Source organism: Stenella coeruleoalba, assembly GCF_951394435.1.
Source record: "Stenella coeruleoalba genome assembly, chromosome: 3".
NCBI lineage: Eukaryota > Metazoa > Chordata > Mammalia > Artiodactyla > Delphinidae > Stenella > Stenella coeruleoalba.
The window spans coordinates 144,077,806-144,094,133 of record NC_137148.1 but is presented as its reverse complement, the minus strand read 5'-3'; the positions used below and the strand labels follow the sequence as shown (position 1 = coordinate 144,094,133).

Below are 16,328 nucleotides of genomic sequence, written 5' to 3'. Positions count from 1 at the left end.
GATGAGTTCTTATCCACCGGCCACGATCTACATGGTGACAACATCTGCATTCCCCACTCCCTTGGAGTCTCGAGGACTCAGACGTGTGCATGAAATCCAGACCAAGATCTGCTGGGGACAGGCAGCAGCTGCCCACCCCCCAGGCCTACAACTCCAAAGTAGCTTAGACCAATTTATTTAAAGGCATTTACTCCTGCAATGCGAGTTAAAAGATTTTCACATTAAGGCAAAGATGAGCCCAAATCAATTTGATACTTAACACATCAGGAAAGAAATAGCAAGACAGATCTAGAAGAGGGGAAATTACCAAACTGCAAGGTGCCTGACATCCCTGAAATATCTCCTTCTCCCCCCCCCATAGCTATTTTTTAATACTTCCTGAATCATCTTCAGTTTTCCATGTGGAACTGTGGAACTCTTAAATTTTAAAGCGCTTTACAAGGTACTTTAGCATAATCTCATTCAAACTCTCCAAGCATTTTGAGGAAGGGATGTATTTACCTACACTCGTGGTTCTCCAATGTGGCTGTATTCCAGAGTCAACTGGGGAGATTCTAGAAATCCCATGCCCAGGCCATACCCCCGACCAATGAAACCAGATTCTCTGGGAGTGGGGCAGGCATAGGTGTTTTTAGCACTCCCCCTCTGCTGAGTCCGATGTGCAACTGAACTTGAGAATCACTGACTGATCCTATTGTCCCGGAGATCCAGACACAGACTCCTATACTCCATTGTGGAAAGGAGACCAAGGGTCATTATTCCCCCGTCATAGAGCAACGAAGACTAGGGCTCAGGAAGGCCAAGGGACTTGCTGCTATGAGGAAGGGCCACAAACAGAATCCAAAACTCCCAACTGGGGAGCAGCCATTTCCTGGCTTGGTGCAGTCCTACTGTGTGCCAGCCACTGAGCTGCCTATTAACAAGAACGGAGAGGATGCGGGTAGTCACGCTGTCCTACTACAGCATAAGGTGTCATGGAGCCCAGGCGAGGGAGAAGGGGAAGGCCTTTTTATACTTCATTTGTGAGCTGAATCTTGATGCAAAGATGTTAAGTGATGGTGAGGCCTGGTGAAAGAAGTGCGGAGGTCCCGCTTGGACAATAAGGGTTTGGGGATTGATCATAAAATGTTCTCAAGCCAGTGAAGACCATTTCAACGGGCTGCATCGACCTGTGCTTGGAAGGCTCTTCAAACCTGACCAGTTTTTGCCTGCGACCACTCACAGAATACCTCACGTCATTCTAGCTGCAAACATTTGGCCAGTAGTTCCCAGACTTGAGGGGGCAGCAGAGTCACCTGGGATGCTCCTTAAAAGACAGCTCTCAAGGCTCCACCCCCCAGAGTGTCTGATTAGTAGGTCTGAGGTGGGACAGGAGAGTCTGCAGGTCTAACAACTTCCCAGGTGAAGCTGATGACCTGGTTTGGGACCACATTTTGAGAACCACTCAGGCCTGGTGACCAGTCAGGACGTTGAAGAAACACCCAGGGTCCTCCACCTGCGGCCAGCAAATATTTGTTTTATATCAGCAGTGGAAATAAACCACTCAGGCTGGTTTGAAATTTTTTGAGCTATTAAGATACCGCTTAGTAGTCCCGTCTAGCAAAAGTCTTTGTTGTCTGGGAAGATGTGTATCTGCTTAAGTATGATCCATTTTTCCAGAGAAATGAGAAGAAAGAGGTTTATGTCCAAAAAAATTCTGGTGCTCAAAATATATGAACTGAGCAGAAACTACAGAACTATAGATGAAGCTATCAAGGAGGCCTTAATCTCTGTCCAGACAGTGGAACTTAAATATAATGAGAGACCTCGAATTTCATTGTGGCTTACAAGGTAGCTTCTAATTTATTCCCATTTTGCCAGTGAAGAAACTGAGGCTCAGAAGGCTTTAAGTAGCTTAAACAAGGTCAGAGAACCAGCCAGTGGCAAGGCTGAGGATGTACAATCCAAGTCATGGTCAAGGGGAACAAGGCCTCCCTAGAGGGCTGTTGTGAGGATTCTGAGAGGAGAGCCTTGCCTCTTCGCCACACCTCATCTGCACTTCCTAGACTCGAAGTAAGACTGGGTTAGGGGTGAAGGAGCCCAGCACCCCTTCCTCTGAAGAGCGGACTCGGCACAGGTCTCCTGGCTCAGCATCAGGGAGAAACAGGGAAGACCCGTGCCCTCTGTTCCTCTCGGTGACCATGGATATATAACTCCACGCATTCTAATGTAAAGAGAAGCTCCTTCTGGCTTCTGGGATCTGCTCAGACCTCCTGCTTCCCCATCCTTTATTTTACAACGCGGGGGCACACCCGACTGGATGTTGCCACCAGTCGGGCTCTGGGTCAGCAAAAGAACTAGAACAAAATTGCTCATAGCGATCACGGCGAGGCAGTTAAACAGTGCTTGCTTCTGAAGTCACTTCCTGTAGCTTGCTTAGCATAAGAGGGAGGGCCAAGCTGCCTCACCTGCCTTCTTCAGTTCCCTGTCTGTAAAACAGCGATGAGAGGGCTCCCCCTGACTCCCCTACCCCACCCTAACCCCCAATCCTCCCAGGTTATTGCGAGGATTCAATAAATCAACTGTTAGCGGTCTGCAAAGCAACAGGGCACAAAGCAGCAGCGTCATGCGCTGGAAACACCAACTTCCAAGCCCCACAGCAGCCCTACTGACACAGACTGGGTGTGTGGGTGGGAGAGAGGGAGTGGGACCCGGCTTAACAAATCCTCCAGGTGGTTCTGATGCTTCCCCAAGCTTGAGAATCACTGCTCTAGAATGTAAGCTCCGTGAGGACAGGATTTTTGACGGCTTAATCACTGCCAAATCCCCAGTGCTGGAACAATGTCTGGCATATTACAGACACTCTATTCGTTTACAGGCAGTCAATAAATATTTCTAAGTTGAGTCCAGATGAAACAGGAGAGGAAATAAACCAAGGTTCAGAGAGCCTGGCATTTCTATTTGCACAGTTTGATGACTGTCTCTCACTAATTTGTAGTAAATGATATGAGCTGGAGACTGTCTTATGTCACCCTTGCATTCCCAGCACTTAGCCCGGTGCCCAGCTCATCCTAACAGGCTCTGGGTAACACCGTAGGGAAGGCGCAAAGGTCTCTCAGATCCAAAGCCCAAGTTCACACAGCAACTACCAACAGGTGTCCTAGACAGGGCCATCCCTCCAGCTTCCTAAGATGGGTCAAAGAATTCTAGCAAATACCAAGCCCCCAGTCAGAATGTAATTTATCTGTTTAACTGTTTGCCCATCTCCCTGGCCCGAGGGTACACCCCATTGTAGCAGGGACTTTGCTCTCAACGGAGCCTGAAGCCCAGTAGGCACTCAATAAATACCTGCTGAATGAATGGCCAACCCCTGGCTGGGTGGGACAAGATAAACACCAATGCCCTTCTGCACCACCTCCATGCTAAAATCAGCAGGTTCTCAAACAGCTCTCCAACAGGGCACAGGGAAGCACGAGTGAAGGGCCAGGATATCAGAGCAGTCACCAATGGATTCCAGAGACCTCCAGTTCCCACAGCAGCCGTTTTCACTCAGCCATGACCACTGCAACTCATTATCCCTGCTTCACACACTGCCCTGGTGCCAGCTCCCTGGCAAGAGTCACTTTACTTCAGAAATTCCAAACGAGGGCTTGCCTCTGATAAGACTAGGGGGAAAAGAATTTATTGGTTTATTTACACAATGAGTGCCCCAAGGTGGTTTGCAAACCCTGATGTCAAGGCGGCTCAGGTGAGCCCTGCTTCAGCAGGAAAAAACTTGAGTTGGCAAGGAAGGGACAATGGTTCTCGTTTCTCTACCAAGGCAAAGAAGGGTAAACTAGCCTAACTAGTCACAGCTCCCATCTGAAAGCCTGGTGTGTACCAGGCACTGGGTAAGACCCACCATGTCTGAGGTCCTTTCATCTCCCCACAACCCTCTGGGGTAGGTAGGTCCTACGCTTACAGTAGAGAAGGGACTTGTTCAAGGTGACTTACTATATGTAAATGACAGAGGCGGGACTTGGTGTCCTCTGGAGATCGTTAGGAAGGCCTTATCTACTGCAGGGAACAGTGTGGTATGTCAAACCAAAGTTCGGCTGGAACCACACAAACATTTTCCTCCACAGTGAGCAAGGTATATATGCTCATAGATGTGTTATTTCTCTGTAGTTACAAAGGTCCCTTTTCCTTTGCTCCCTTCCCCTCTTCCCTTCCTCTCTCCAAATTCACTGAAAAAGACTGCAGTGGTGCAAAGAGTAAGGCTTTGAAACCAGATGGACCTAGATTCAGATTCCAACTCAGCCCCTTTCTACCTCTATGACGTTGAGTTTGTCACTTGGCTGTTCTTAACCTCAGTTTCCCCATCTGCAAAATGCCACAAAAATACCATGAGCAACAAACTGTGTTTGGCCCACGCGAGCTACTGGATAAAGATGACTAAATATAACTATTAGCATCGCGATCATCAGAGGCCAGTTATGGTTGTCACTGTTAGTGATACAAATGCACGTGTAAGAAATTCCTGGACTAGAACCCGACTCGTGGTCCTGGCTGGAGATGGAGCTCAACAGTGAGGGTGTGAGGCGACTGCTTGGCAAGTACAAGTTCAGGGATCTAACTATGGAAGAACTGAAGACTGTAAATATGTTTTTCCCACATTTCAGATATTCCATGGATACCTATGTTTTCAAAGATAGTTCCCAGAAAAACCTGCTGAATTTCACTGGCACTATTCCTGTGATGTATCAGGCCTAAATTTGTCATTGTTGGATGAATTAAAGAAATGATTGCCAAGTTTCAAGAAGAACTTCCCCTGTATTCTCTATCATCATCTGATGCGGCACAGCAGGCAGACTTGCTAGCCTATACTGCAAAAATCACTGAAGGTGTCTCAGATATAAATTCAAAGAACTGGGCAAATCATGAGAATAAAAGTCAATAAAATTACCGCGGTTGGCGGTGGAGAACTGGGAATTGCCTGCACATTAGCAATTTCAGCAAAGGTGGCGATCTTCACAGTCAACTCTCTGGGTAGTTCTCAGTCCTACCTCGACGTGGTACAGAGAAATGTGGATATGTTCAGAGCCTTTGTTGCAGCTCTGGGACATTATCGTCCACATGGCATCCTGCTCGTTGCATCTCAACCAGCGGAAATCATGACCTACGTGACGTGGAAACTGAGTGCATTTCCTGCAAATCGAGTGATTGGAATTGGTTGCAATCTGGATTCACAGAGATTACAATATATTATTACAAATGTTTTGAAGGCACAGACTTCAGCAAGAGAAGTATGGGTTATTGGTGAGCAGGGAGAAGACAAAGCCTCATCTTCTGCCATTCTGACAAGCATTTTATGCTAGTCAGATGATCAACTTGCAGCTTCCCGAAGGGTTCACACACTCTCATGCCGCCTTGCCTTTGCACCTGATGCTTCCTTTCCCAGAACATTCATTAATTTGGCTAAGTCCTGCTTACCCTTCGAGACTGGGCTTGAGGGCTTCCCTGGTGGCACAGAGGTTAAGAATCTGCCTGCCAGTGCAGGGGACACGGGTTCAAGCCCTGGTCCTGGAAGATCCCGCATGCCACGGAGCAGCTAAGTCCGTGCGCCACAACTACTGAGCCTGCGCTCTAGAGTCCGTGAGCCACAGCTACTGAGCCCGCGTGCCCCAACTACTGAGGCCCGCGTGCCTAGAGCCCGTGCTCTGCAACAAGGAAAGACACCGCAGTGAGAAGCCGGTGCACTGCAACAAAGAGTAGCCCCTGCTCGCCGCAACTAGAGAAAGCCCGCGCATAACAACGGAGACCCAGTGCAGCCAAAAATAAACAAATAAAAATAAATAAATAAATTTATCAAAAAAAAAAAAAAGACTGGGCTTGAGTGCCACCTCTCCCAGGAAGCCTTCCCTAATTCTCCAGGTTAAGTAAGTTCATGCCTCTATTATAACCACTATCACACTGTGTTACAATTGCATATTTACCTGTCTCTTCACCTCGACAGACTGTAAACTCCTTGAGCTTAAAAGGCCTCAGTAAATACATTTTGAAATTAATGAATGATCCTGATACCACCTCGGTGTATCCAAAGGTCATTCATACTATGCCCCACCAAATTAGTCAGTAGAACATGTGCTTTGGAGCTGCTATTTCTAGCTGTGATATTGAAATCATATGTAAACTGCAGATAACTCCTTCGAATGGTGTTTTAGAAACCCAAGGGCTGGACCTCAAAACAGAGTGTTAGGTCATCTGCTTTGGGCATCAATCTTACCTAAAGGATAGGTGTTATATGTAATGGAAAAGAGAGATCACATGGTCATTTTTTATTAAAATTTTTGGGGTCAGGGAATTACTGTTTTTAAGGAGTAGAACCAGAAAGATTAGGATTGATTAGATGCATGATTTGAAAGGGATTCTTAAACTAGGATAAATATACATTTAGGAAGTGTGAAGGGTTGGGCAGTAAATGAACAAAAAAATGAAACAATTCAGTCCATCTAAATTTAACTGAAAATCCTAATGACTGTGTCAGAAGCAAATTTGAACACAGTGAAGCTTTCTCCCTCTCTCCAAACATTGTTTTCTCATGGCTCTTATAAGTCCAAACTCAGAGGAAAGATAAAACGTGATGATGTGTGTAATATATAATGGCAGTAATACTCATAATTAAATTCCAGACTTCTTTGTGTCTTTTGTCTTTTCTTATACCTACCTTGCCCTTTTTATTTATCTTTCCAAGGTCTGTAAATGCCGTGTTCCATTTAGCAGACGTTTCTCTGCAATTTTCTGTATATTGTGAATATACTAATAATGTGCCACAGTTTTGTTTTAGAAAATGATTCATGTACAGCCCTTCCATTCAAGTGAAACATTTTTTAAAACCCCTTAATTCGTCCACATGTATTTATATTTTTCATGGAACAGTTTTTGGGTTTGCTTCTTTTTTCACTTAACATAAAAACTTTAGAAATTCCTGGACTACACAACGCCATACTCAGAGAGCCCTAACTATCCAAGAAAAGCCACGACAGATGCAGGATTGGAAGGCTGTCCCAGGCTCATCTCATCCTAGCAGACACCTGATGCCTGGATCTTGATACTTCATCCTTCCAAGTCAGGTATCAGTCAGTGGATCCTAAGGGCATCCCAGAGACAAATCAAACAAGTAACCGCCACTGGGCGGGGAGGAAGCCAGCGTGGGGACAGTCTGGCTGCCACCAAACCAGGCCCGGCAACAGCAGGCAGCCGGCTGGGGAAAGTCAGCAGCTGCCGTTGGCCTGGTGTCCTGGCTGCCAGAGAGTGATGAATGGAGCAGGGGAAGAAAAAAGCCAACAAAGGTGTCCCTAATCTTGATGCGGCTTCATTTTTTTTTTTTTTTTTTTTCTGGCCGACCATTGAATGAGAACCTAAGCCTCGGTCCTTTTTCTTTGCCAGACATTTGAAACTGAAAGATCCCATTTCTCTCCAATGGTGAGATGTCATGGGTAGAAGCATTGAAGAGGCAATGGGGGTGGAGGTAACCCACTGCACTTGTCCTTTTCTTCCCTCCTCCCTGCTCTCTCTTCTCCACTCCCTCTCCCCTGTCTAGCATCTTTACAGAACGTTCTGCGTTCCCCCCACACAACAACAGTGAACGCCCCCCCTTTATTTTGGCAGGAGCTTGTCTGCCCAGGAGCTGGAGGCTTAATGGTCCGCTGGTGAAGGTTAAATAACAAAACGTCACTGTATCCAGTTTCTGAGTGTTCTCTTCTTTTATCTCACTCTGAAACAGGGATTCAGGGCAGCCGAGAAGCTTGTCAGTAGCAGTAACTAGAGCCTCTACCTGTTCCACCTAAAGGTGTGTGGCCCACGGGCCCCTCTGTGCTGGGAGAGGCACGGCACGCATTTTTCACCCAGACTCAGCCCCGATCCAGCCCTCAGTCCTGTCCAAGTGGAAGTACTAGGAGATGCTACCCAGGCCATTTCTCCAAGAGGAGTGGGTTTCTCTTATCCAGGGCCCCTCGCTGAGCCAGGGGCAGATCCCCATAGCCTGGAGGCAGACGTGGCTGGAGACACTCGGCACAGACAGCTGACTGCAGTGAAGTTGGCACCCCCTGCAAATGCAGCCAAAACCCGACTGAGGCTTCCTGCATCCAGAGAGTTCTGCAGCAGCATGCCGGCCACGTGCCAACTCCCACTTATTCTAGCCTCGTCTCTCCTTATGTGCACCTGAGCTGGGCGTTGCGACCTTCCCAGTAACCAAGGCAACCTGATTCGCTTCTCTTCAAAAGGGCAGTGTTGCACAGCTCCCGGGGATCCCAGGGGAGTGGGGAATCAGGTCAGTTTGGCGAGGCCAAAAGCGGGAGGGGTGGTGACAGGGAGGCGCTGCCTTGGCTACTAAGTCCCTGGCCTTTGGGAGCATTTACCCGAGAGACTCGGGAACGACTCTGAACTCTCTCTCTCCACACACCGCATCCTTCAGAGTTTCTCTGCCTCCTTCTCTGTTCTTTCCCTCCCTCCCAGAGCTCTGGTTAGCTGGCTGCTCCCAGAAGGTAGATTTTGTGCCCGATCGTCTCCTAAGCTGCCATGTGGATCTCATTGGCTTCTCTGATTAAGCCTCCTTGGCAAAACATCTTTCCCGGAGATCCACAGCAGGCTCGCCTCAATTTAGGAGTAAATGGTAACTTTCCAGCCCAGCTTGTCAACAGGGCATCTGGAGCCCTGAAATGGCAATAGCTAATTCGAGTGTGGATTCAGGAGTTCAACCAGCTGGGCCCCAATCCTGGGTACATCACCTACTGGTGGTGACCTTGAGCAAATATAAATGCTTAACCTTTCTAAATCGCTGTTTCCTTATCTGAGGATGGAGAAAATAACAGTACTTACCTTATATGGTTGGCAAAAGGATTAAATGAGATCATAATATAAAACACTTGGTGCGCAGCACAGAATACATATTAGGAGACTTAGCATTTATTATTATTTTATTCATTTGTGGGTTCCAATGCCTCTTATTTCTTCCTGTTAGCTAGACTAGTGCTTTTTTTTTTTTTTTTTTTTTTTTGCGGTATGCGGGCCTCTCTCTGCTGTGGCCTCTCCCGCTGCGGAGCGCAGGCTCAGCGGCCATGGCTCACGGGCCCAGCCGCTCCGCGGCATGTGGGATCCTCCCGGACCGGGGCACGAACCCGTGTCCCCTGCATCGGCAGGCGGACTCCCAACCACTGCGCCACCAGGGAAGCCCTAGACTAGTGCTTTTTAACCTTATTTCTTTCTTAATGAATGACGTAAGATATTCCCGTGCATTGCAGACTCCCGTGAAATGTGTAGATCATAAATTCAAGCCTTGGAAGGAGAAGAAAAGTCCTCTAATAATTGTAAAGGCCCAAGCTAAAGGTATTAGTGGATCATTAAAAGCAGAAGCACAGGGCTTCCCTGGTGGTGCAGTGGTTGAGAGTCCGCCTGCCAATGCAGGGGACACGGGTTGGGTTCGTGCCCCGGTCCGGGGAGATCCCACATGCCGCGGAGTGGCTGGGCCCATGAACCATGGCTGCTGAGCCTGCACGTCTGGAGCCTGTGCTCCGCAACGGGAGAGGCCACAACAGTGAGAGGCCTGCGTACCGCAAAAAAAAAAAAAAAAAAAGGCAGAAGCATGGAGAATAGAGGCTTTGGGTAAATTCCCTGGCAGGCTGGTTATAATTCCCACTTAAGAAAGCTTGTCAGAATGTAACTTGGTGGAAAGTGACATTAGTCCGACAATAACCTTAAATCTATTTAAATTGATTATAAAAACAGTAATGCACTTGCAATTGCTGGTACTTTAACTGGTCGACATATAACACATTCCTACGACACGAGTCAGAAATGATTGCAATGCTATGAAAGAAACTTGCTGGTCTGCATAGTCAAAAAGGATTACAAAGAATAAACCACAAGCATAACATAGTCTCAAATTATTACCGTGGATGAGAAGAAACTGGGTCTGATTTTTAGGGAAAAGTTTACATAAAAGAAAGAAGAAAGGAGACCTCTACTAGAGACTCAAGGTTGACGTTTGCTGTGTGACCTTGGGCAAGTCACCCGTCTCTGAGTCTGTTTCATCAGTGAAATGAGAGGGCTGGATTACATGACCAGAAAGGTCCATCCCAGCTGCAAACTGCTACAGAGCTGGATGGAGACTCAGTCTCCATTTGACTTAAGTATTTCCTAAGTACTTCCTAGTAAAAGCCAAAAGGTTTGGCGTTCCCAAGTGTCTCCTGTATGTTAGGTTCTGTGCTAGCTGCCCTACGTGATTGAACTTATTTTATGCTCATAATGGCCCTTGACAGTTTATGCGCATCACCCCATCCTAGAGAAGACAAAATCAAGGCTCAGAGAGAATGTGTAACTTGCCAAGGTCACTCAGGCAGCAAGCAGCCGATCCGAGATGCCAGGATCCAAAGACTCAACCTCTTTCCATTTTCTACACCACTCGCTGGATAGCCATGGCCTGGCGACACCGGAATGGCAGCAGGTAACTGAAATCATGCCTGTGCTGGCCCCATGCCCCAAGGCCAAATTCCTTAGGCGGTGGAGCAGAGGTCTTAATTCAGTAACGGAGTCCAGGCAGCTGAGTGGTTAGAAATTTGGGTTCTGGAGTCGGCATGCCTGGCATTCCCATCTCAGCTCCTCAGAAGCTGGGTGGCTTTCCCCCAACTTAGCCCCCCTGAGGCTCGGGTTTCTCGGGCAGATAACCTATTCCCAGGGTTGTTAGGGGGATTAAAAGAAGTTATCCGTGGAAAGCTCTCAGCAGACTACCTGAATATAGTAAATAGTCACTCATTATGTCCTACCTAGCTAAACAGGAGGGCATACAGGTAGTGACGAGCAGTTTTTAAGTTAATCTCTGGCAGGGGTTATGAACCCGGGGTCTACAAACGCCCTGAAATTATGTGCCAAAAGCCATGTTCATGCTTTTCTTCAGGAAACATCCTTAACCTTTGTCAGATTCTTATAAGGGTCTGTAACCAGAAGGAGATTAAGATCTTTTGCCTGCTGCAGACCCAACGTCTTACACTATGAATCATTCCTGAAATAACAGCGTTGGCAAAAATTCCTCCTCAAATCATGAGAGAAGTTGCTGGGTTCTCTCAACATGGCCTCCCAGACACGTGGGCCTCTAGCACCGATCACACAGCCCCAGAAACCGTGCCCACAGAGCTCCCAGGTGGTTCCTAGAAGAAGGTCAGAAGACAAACCCCCCAATGAGCAGGAATTAGGCTTCAGGAACCTTCCCCAGCAGGGCCAGTTCCAACAATCCATTCTTCCTCGGAGAACAATCAGTGTGTTTGTTGTTGCATACCTCCAAGTTAAATATACCCGGAATGCTGGCTCTTTGCTAGAAGCTCCCAGAAGCACCCACTTTAGCACTGCTAAAGGCACGCTGCTCCACAGCCCGATATGCAGCACCTGATTCCCCACAGACCTGTCACCTTCTCAGACCAGCCTTGCCTCGGGAGGAGCCCGTGGTGCTGTTGGAGCCTTTGGCCCAGTAGGCAGGGCCCGAGCTGCCCACTGGCCCCTCTCTGGTTGTTGGGACAACCATCCTCAGGAATTTCGGCCTCCCTGTCTTCCCCTGGGTGAGAAGGGGAGAGAGCTGGCAACCCCCCAGTGAAAGGGGAAGCTGAAAACTGGATTCCCTACCCCCAGCAGCCTCCAAGCCGGACAGCACACAAAACAGCTCAGGCCCAGAGAGAGGAACGTGCCAGGACATTCTTCAGGGTTGGTAACCCGAAACGCTATTCTGTTCTCTGCGGCTAAGAAATCACTTTTCTGACTGAAGGACCATTTGACTTACTTCTTTTAAATTCAGGGGAATGGACAGGTGTATCTCCTTGATTCAGATAAGGAAAAAAACCAAGACAAATGGGCGCGCGTGCACACACACACACACACTCAAGGAGCAGAATCTTTTTTTTTTTAAATTTTTTATGTGATATTTTGTTTCATAGCATTAACCAGCTGCAGAGATGTAACTGCCTTGGCAGAATTTCTCTCCCCTAACCTCACCACCCCAAAGAAGCCTGGCGCTTTTCAGCCTTGTTAAACGTTCTCCTCCTCTCAGTCCCCTCACCCTCCTGCCTGCCGTCCCCCCTCCCAATTCTGCCATGGAGTCAGGAGCGAGAAGGCGAGATCAAGCCCGAATCAGCGAAATCCTATCTGAGAACTGGCAGGGGGCTTAGCAACATCTCATCAACCTTCTTCTCTCACCGAAGGAGCACTTGCACCTCAGAGAGGTCAAGCGATTTGCCTGGGGCCACACAGGTAGGACGAGAAGGCAAAACTCCCTTCTGGGGTGTGCAGGAGGGAATTCCAGGGAGTCAGAAGTGGATACCCTCTGCTCAGCTCTTTCCCCAAACTTTCAAAGTTGGCTCACCACAACAGTGAGCTCAGAACCCCTCAGCGCCCCAAGCTCAGGGGCCCTACCCCGGGCCGGTGCAGGTGGGATGACCAGCAGATATCAATACAAAGATGCAGCATTCAAACCAGTGGCCTGCAAGGCGGAGAGAGTCAGCAGCTCCAGGAAGTGCCAATGTGTTTTTAATGCCTGCCAATCTGCCTAAAAACACAGGCTACACAGCCCTGTTGCTGGAGCCGTGGACAGGCCCCAGGAGTGAACTCAAATATAATGGCACTGTGGTCCCCCCCACCACTGTATTTTTAAAGGTTCCCTAGTACTGGGGGCAATAGATATTACTAGTTTCCCCTTTATGAAAGTGGCTAAAAAAAATTCAAATTGGGTTGATTTAAAGTCAAATATTAAGTAAGCAATAACACAGGTGGATATAGCAAAAAACGTGGTCCACATAATACTAAAATTTGGGAAATTACGCTCTAGTCAAGTCAGTATCCCACAGAAGCTATACTGCTTGCCCTCTTCCAAGGGTAAAAAATGACCGTTGTTTAAGAAGCTTTCTACAGCTGTGTTATCCTCTCAGCAGCCCAGAGATGTTCCTAGATGCATGACCTGGGCCGAGTTAGCAGTGTCCTCGACATTCAACTGCTAACAGCACACTGGACTCAGTAGCTGCTGGGACCTAAAATATGGGAGGACACAGAAACTTGAACTTGTGCCTGTATTAGGAGAGGACAAGGGACTGTCCAGTTCACCAACACAGCAACAGAGTCCCTGGGGCAACTGACCCTGAGGGGGGCATGGGGAAGGAAAGTGAGTAGGACCACAAGTGTGGAGGTTAGAACTTCAGAGCCGGTAAAGAACTCGGCATAAATAAGGCAGAGGGGTGGAAAGATCAAAACACAAGCAAATCGCACCTCCGGGCCTCAAAGTTTGTCTCACGTTTGAAAGTGGGAGTTGGGCCTTGATCTTCTATGTCCCTTCCAACTTTGAAGAGTTCCACTGTCCCTTCCAACTTTGAAGAGTTCCACTGTTGGGCTTCTCTGGTGGCGCAGTGGTTAAGAATCCGCCTACCAATACAGGGGACACGGGTTCCAGCCGTGGTCGGAGAAGATCCTACATGCCACGGAGCAACGAAGCCTGTGCGCCACAACTACTGAGCCTGCGCTCTAGAGCCCACGAGCCACAAGTACTGAGCCCACGCACCACAACTACTGAAGCCCGCGTGCCTAGAGCCCGTGCTCCGCAACAAGAGAAGCCACTGCGATGAGAAGCCCGCGCACCACACGAAGGGTAGCCCCCGCTCGCGCCAACTAGAGAAAGCCCGCACACAGCAACAAATATCCAACGCAGCCAAAAGTAAAATAAATAAATTTTTTAAAAAAAGAGTTCCACTATTACTCCTTCCCTTCCAAGCAAATCATTTGCCTGACAAATAGGGAAACTGAGGCTCAGAGGTAAAAGCAGCTTGCCCACGGGACGCTCTCCAGCGTTAAAAATTTCTCTTCCGGATTAAATTGATGAGACATTCAGCGTGGTACTGAACGCAGAGGAGGTACCCAGTAAATGTTGAATGAATGAACCAAAGTGCTCACAGAAACCACGAGGAATCTCAGCTCACATTTTCTTTCTGCTTTTTCTCAACCTTCACCTCGCTACACACCCCGTCCTGGACTTCTGGAACCTCCATCCCAACCCCACAGGATGAAGGGTCCAAACAATTCACCTCCATTGCTTTACAGGCACTGACACCCAAGGTCACAGCGACCAGGTGAAAATTCCGCATTCCTGAGGCACTTTGACCACAGAGGTGACTGCGGTCCCAGAGGGTGGTCCTCCCCTCCCCACAGGATATTCATGGGGAGGGGGGGTGCGTGTGTGCAAAGAAATGCCAAGCGGTCCAAACCAGGAGAAAGTCTGGAAGCTAAGAGCCACACACTCCACCTGCCTCAGCAAAAACAAATCCGGTGCTCCAGCCGGCCTGGTGCCCACCAAGGTCAGGACGCGCTGGTGCAGGGCTGAGAAGCCGCGGTCCCCAGAGAAAGGGAGGGAGGAGAAAGAGGGATGGGCAGGGCTTTGCGGAGGCCTCTCACCTCCATCTACATCCTAACAGCTTCCAAGTTGCCGTGAGATTCCTGGAGAACCGGTCTCCCCGATCAGACCTCCCCCGCTCCTTCCTTTCCTTCCCTCTCTCGGCCTCCAGGCCCCCAGACTGCTCCCGTGCTCCTCTCAGAGCCGCAGAGACACCTGTCAAAAACCACACTCCAGGCTGCCTTCCCCTGCACGCACGCAGTGTCCTTCCTCCAGCGGTCTCCCACTGAGTCCTGGGTGCCTGCCACCCGCTCCAAACCAGATGCTTCCCCATCCCCCCCTCTTCCCCCACCCCGTGCTGGGGAAAGCCTTCCCGGGAAGCCCCAGCATCGCTCGGCTAGGTTGCTCCCCCAGCCCCCGCCCGACCCAACTAAGGGGAAGCGGGGGGCGGGGGGCGGGGCTAGAGCTTAAGGTCAAAACTCCGGGCAGGTGCCGCCTGGGGCCTGAGTCCTCATCAGAGGAAGGCGGTGGCGGCAGCCTGGGCCAACTCACTTGGCCGTCCCCTCCTCCCGGCAGCCCACCCGGGCGGTCCAGAAGGGGATGAAGGTGGAGCGTGTGGGGTGCGGGAAACCGAAGACGCTCGCCGAGCTCCTCGGCATCCCCTGCACAATCCCGGCTGGTGGCCCGTGGGGCAGGAGGGGGCCTCTCGGGGTCCTACCTGTCCCGCGGGTCGATCCAGCTGGTAGTGCGGCTCGTGTGGTCTATGTAGTAGACCTTGCCGTCGAAGTCGTGCGCCTCCTCCCAGCCGTCCGGCAGGGGCAGCTCCGGCCGGGGCATCTTCCCGAGCGCGGCCCGCGCTCCCCCATGCAGCTCCCGGCCGCCGCGGGGGCCCCCGGCTCAACGGCTCCGGCCGGCTCTTTTCGGCTCGGGCGGCCGCCGAGGCACCATGATCTGGGGAGTGGCGCCCGCGGACTGGGGGCCCTAGTGAGGGCCGGCCGGGGTGGCGGCGCTGTCCATGCGGCCCTGCGGCCCCGGCCCGGCGCCGCCCGCTCCTCCCGCCGCCGGCCCTCTCACGCTGCCATGTGCGTCCGCAGCGGCGCGGTGCGGGCCCGGGTGCGCGCCCCGCCGGCGTGGCAGAGCGAGTCGAGCGCAGCTGCCGCCTGCCCTCCTTCGCGGCGCGCGGCGCCCTTCAGCCTCCACGCCGCCGCCCGCCGCCGCCTCTTCCTCCTCCCAGCCGGGTGCTATCCCTCCTCTCAGCTCCGCCGTTCAGCGAACGCTCTCGGCTTGCGACTTCTGCCTCCGCCAGGTGCGGCTCGGGCGGTGCAGGTAACCGCGCTGCCCCGGAAACGGGAGGCGGAGCACCGGGCGCCAGGGTTCCCGCGTCCCCTCCCCGCGCCCAGCGCAGCGAGGGCGGGTCCTAGGGCCCGAGACGCGCCCCCTCGTGGGACAGTCCCAACCGCCGGCTGCTCCTGCCGGAGGAATGGGAGCCCGCCCCTTACCTGGGTTCCTGACCCAGACTGGCGCCCCAGGAGGCTAGAGCAAGACCCGCTCTCCCTCTGCTTCCCAACGCTCCTGGCTCTCTCCACTCCGAGGGTCCAGGCTCTTGCACAGGTGGCACCAAATCTTACAACTCCCCGCTTCTCTCATGTAGAATCAGGAGTCAGGCAAGAAGTGGTTAAATGGAAACATTCTTGCAAATCGGGGAACATAAGTTTTCCAGGATCTCTGATCCCTTCCCCCAACACACACACCATCTGTCTCCCTCTTATTCTATTCTTCTCCCCACGTTGTTTCACCCATCCCCCCGCCCCTCGTATTTGCAAATGTAGCTGGCTTTTCCCCGGGACCGTAAAATTAGGAGTGCTATCAATCTACCCCACCCCCCTCGACCCCGGAGGACTTCCAGGCGGTGTCAGGGAAGCACTCTGTAAAAGTAATAGTAATGACATTGTTG

The 16,328-nt window shown here is 50.6% G+C and overlaps 1 protein-coding gene and 1 pseudogene across 3 annotated transcripts in view; one reads left to right on the top strand and one right to left on the bottom strand.

The window, feature by feature from the left end:
• The window catches only part of WWC1 (WW and C2 domain containing 1), a 152,180-nt gene extending 136,385 nt beyond the window's left edge, over positions 1–15,795 (bottom strand). For both annotated transcript variants that reach the window (XM_079917855.1, XM_079917856.1), the window contains exon 1: positions 15,093–15,795. In XM_079917855.1, the coding sequence (XP_079773981.1) occupies positions 15,093–15,211 (119 nt within the window). In that variant the 5' untranslated portion in view covers positions 15,212–15,795. The remainder of the gene's footprint in view (positions 1–15,092) is intronic.
• Positions 3,996–5,348, top strand: LOC307184260 (ubiquitin-conjugating enzyme E2 variant 3-like; annotated as a pseudogene). The gene is made up of 2 exons: positions 3,996–4,725; positions 4,862–5,348. The product of its transcript is annotated as a ubiquitin-conjugating enzyme E2 variant 3-like (transcript).
• Positions 15,796–16,328: the final 533 nt, after the last annotated feature.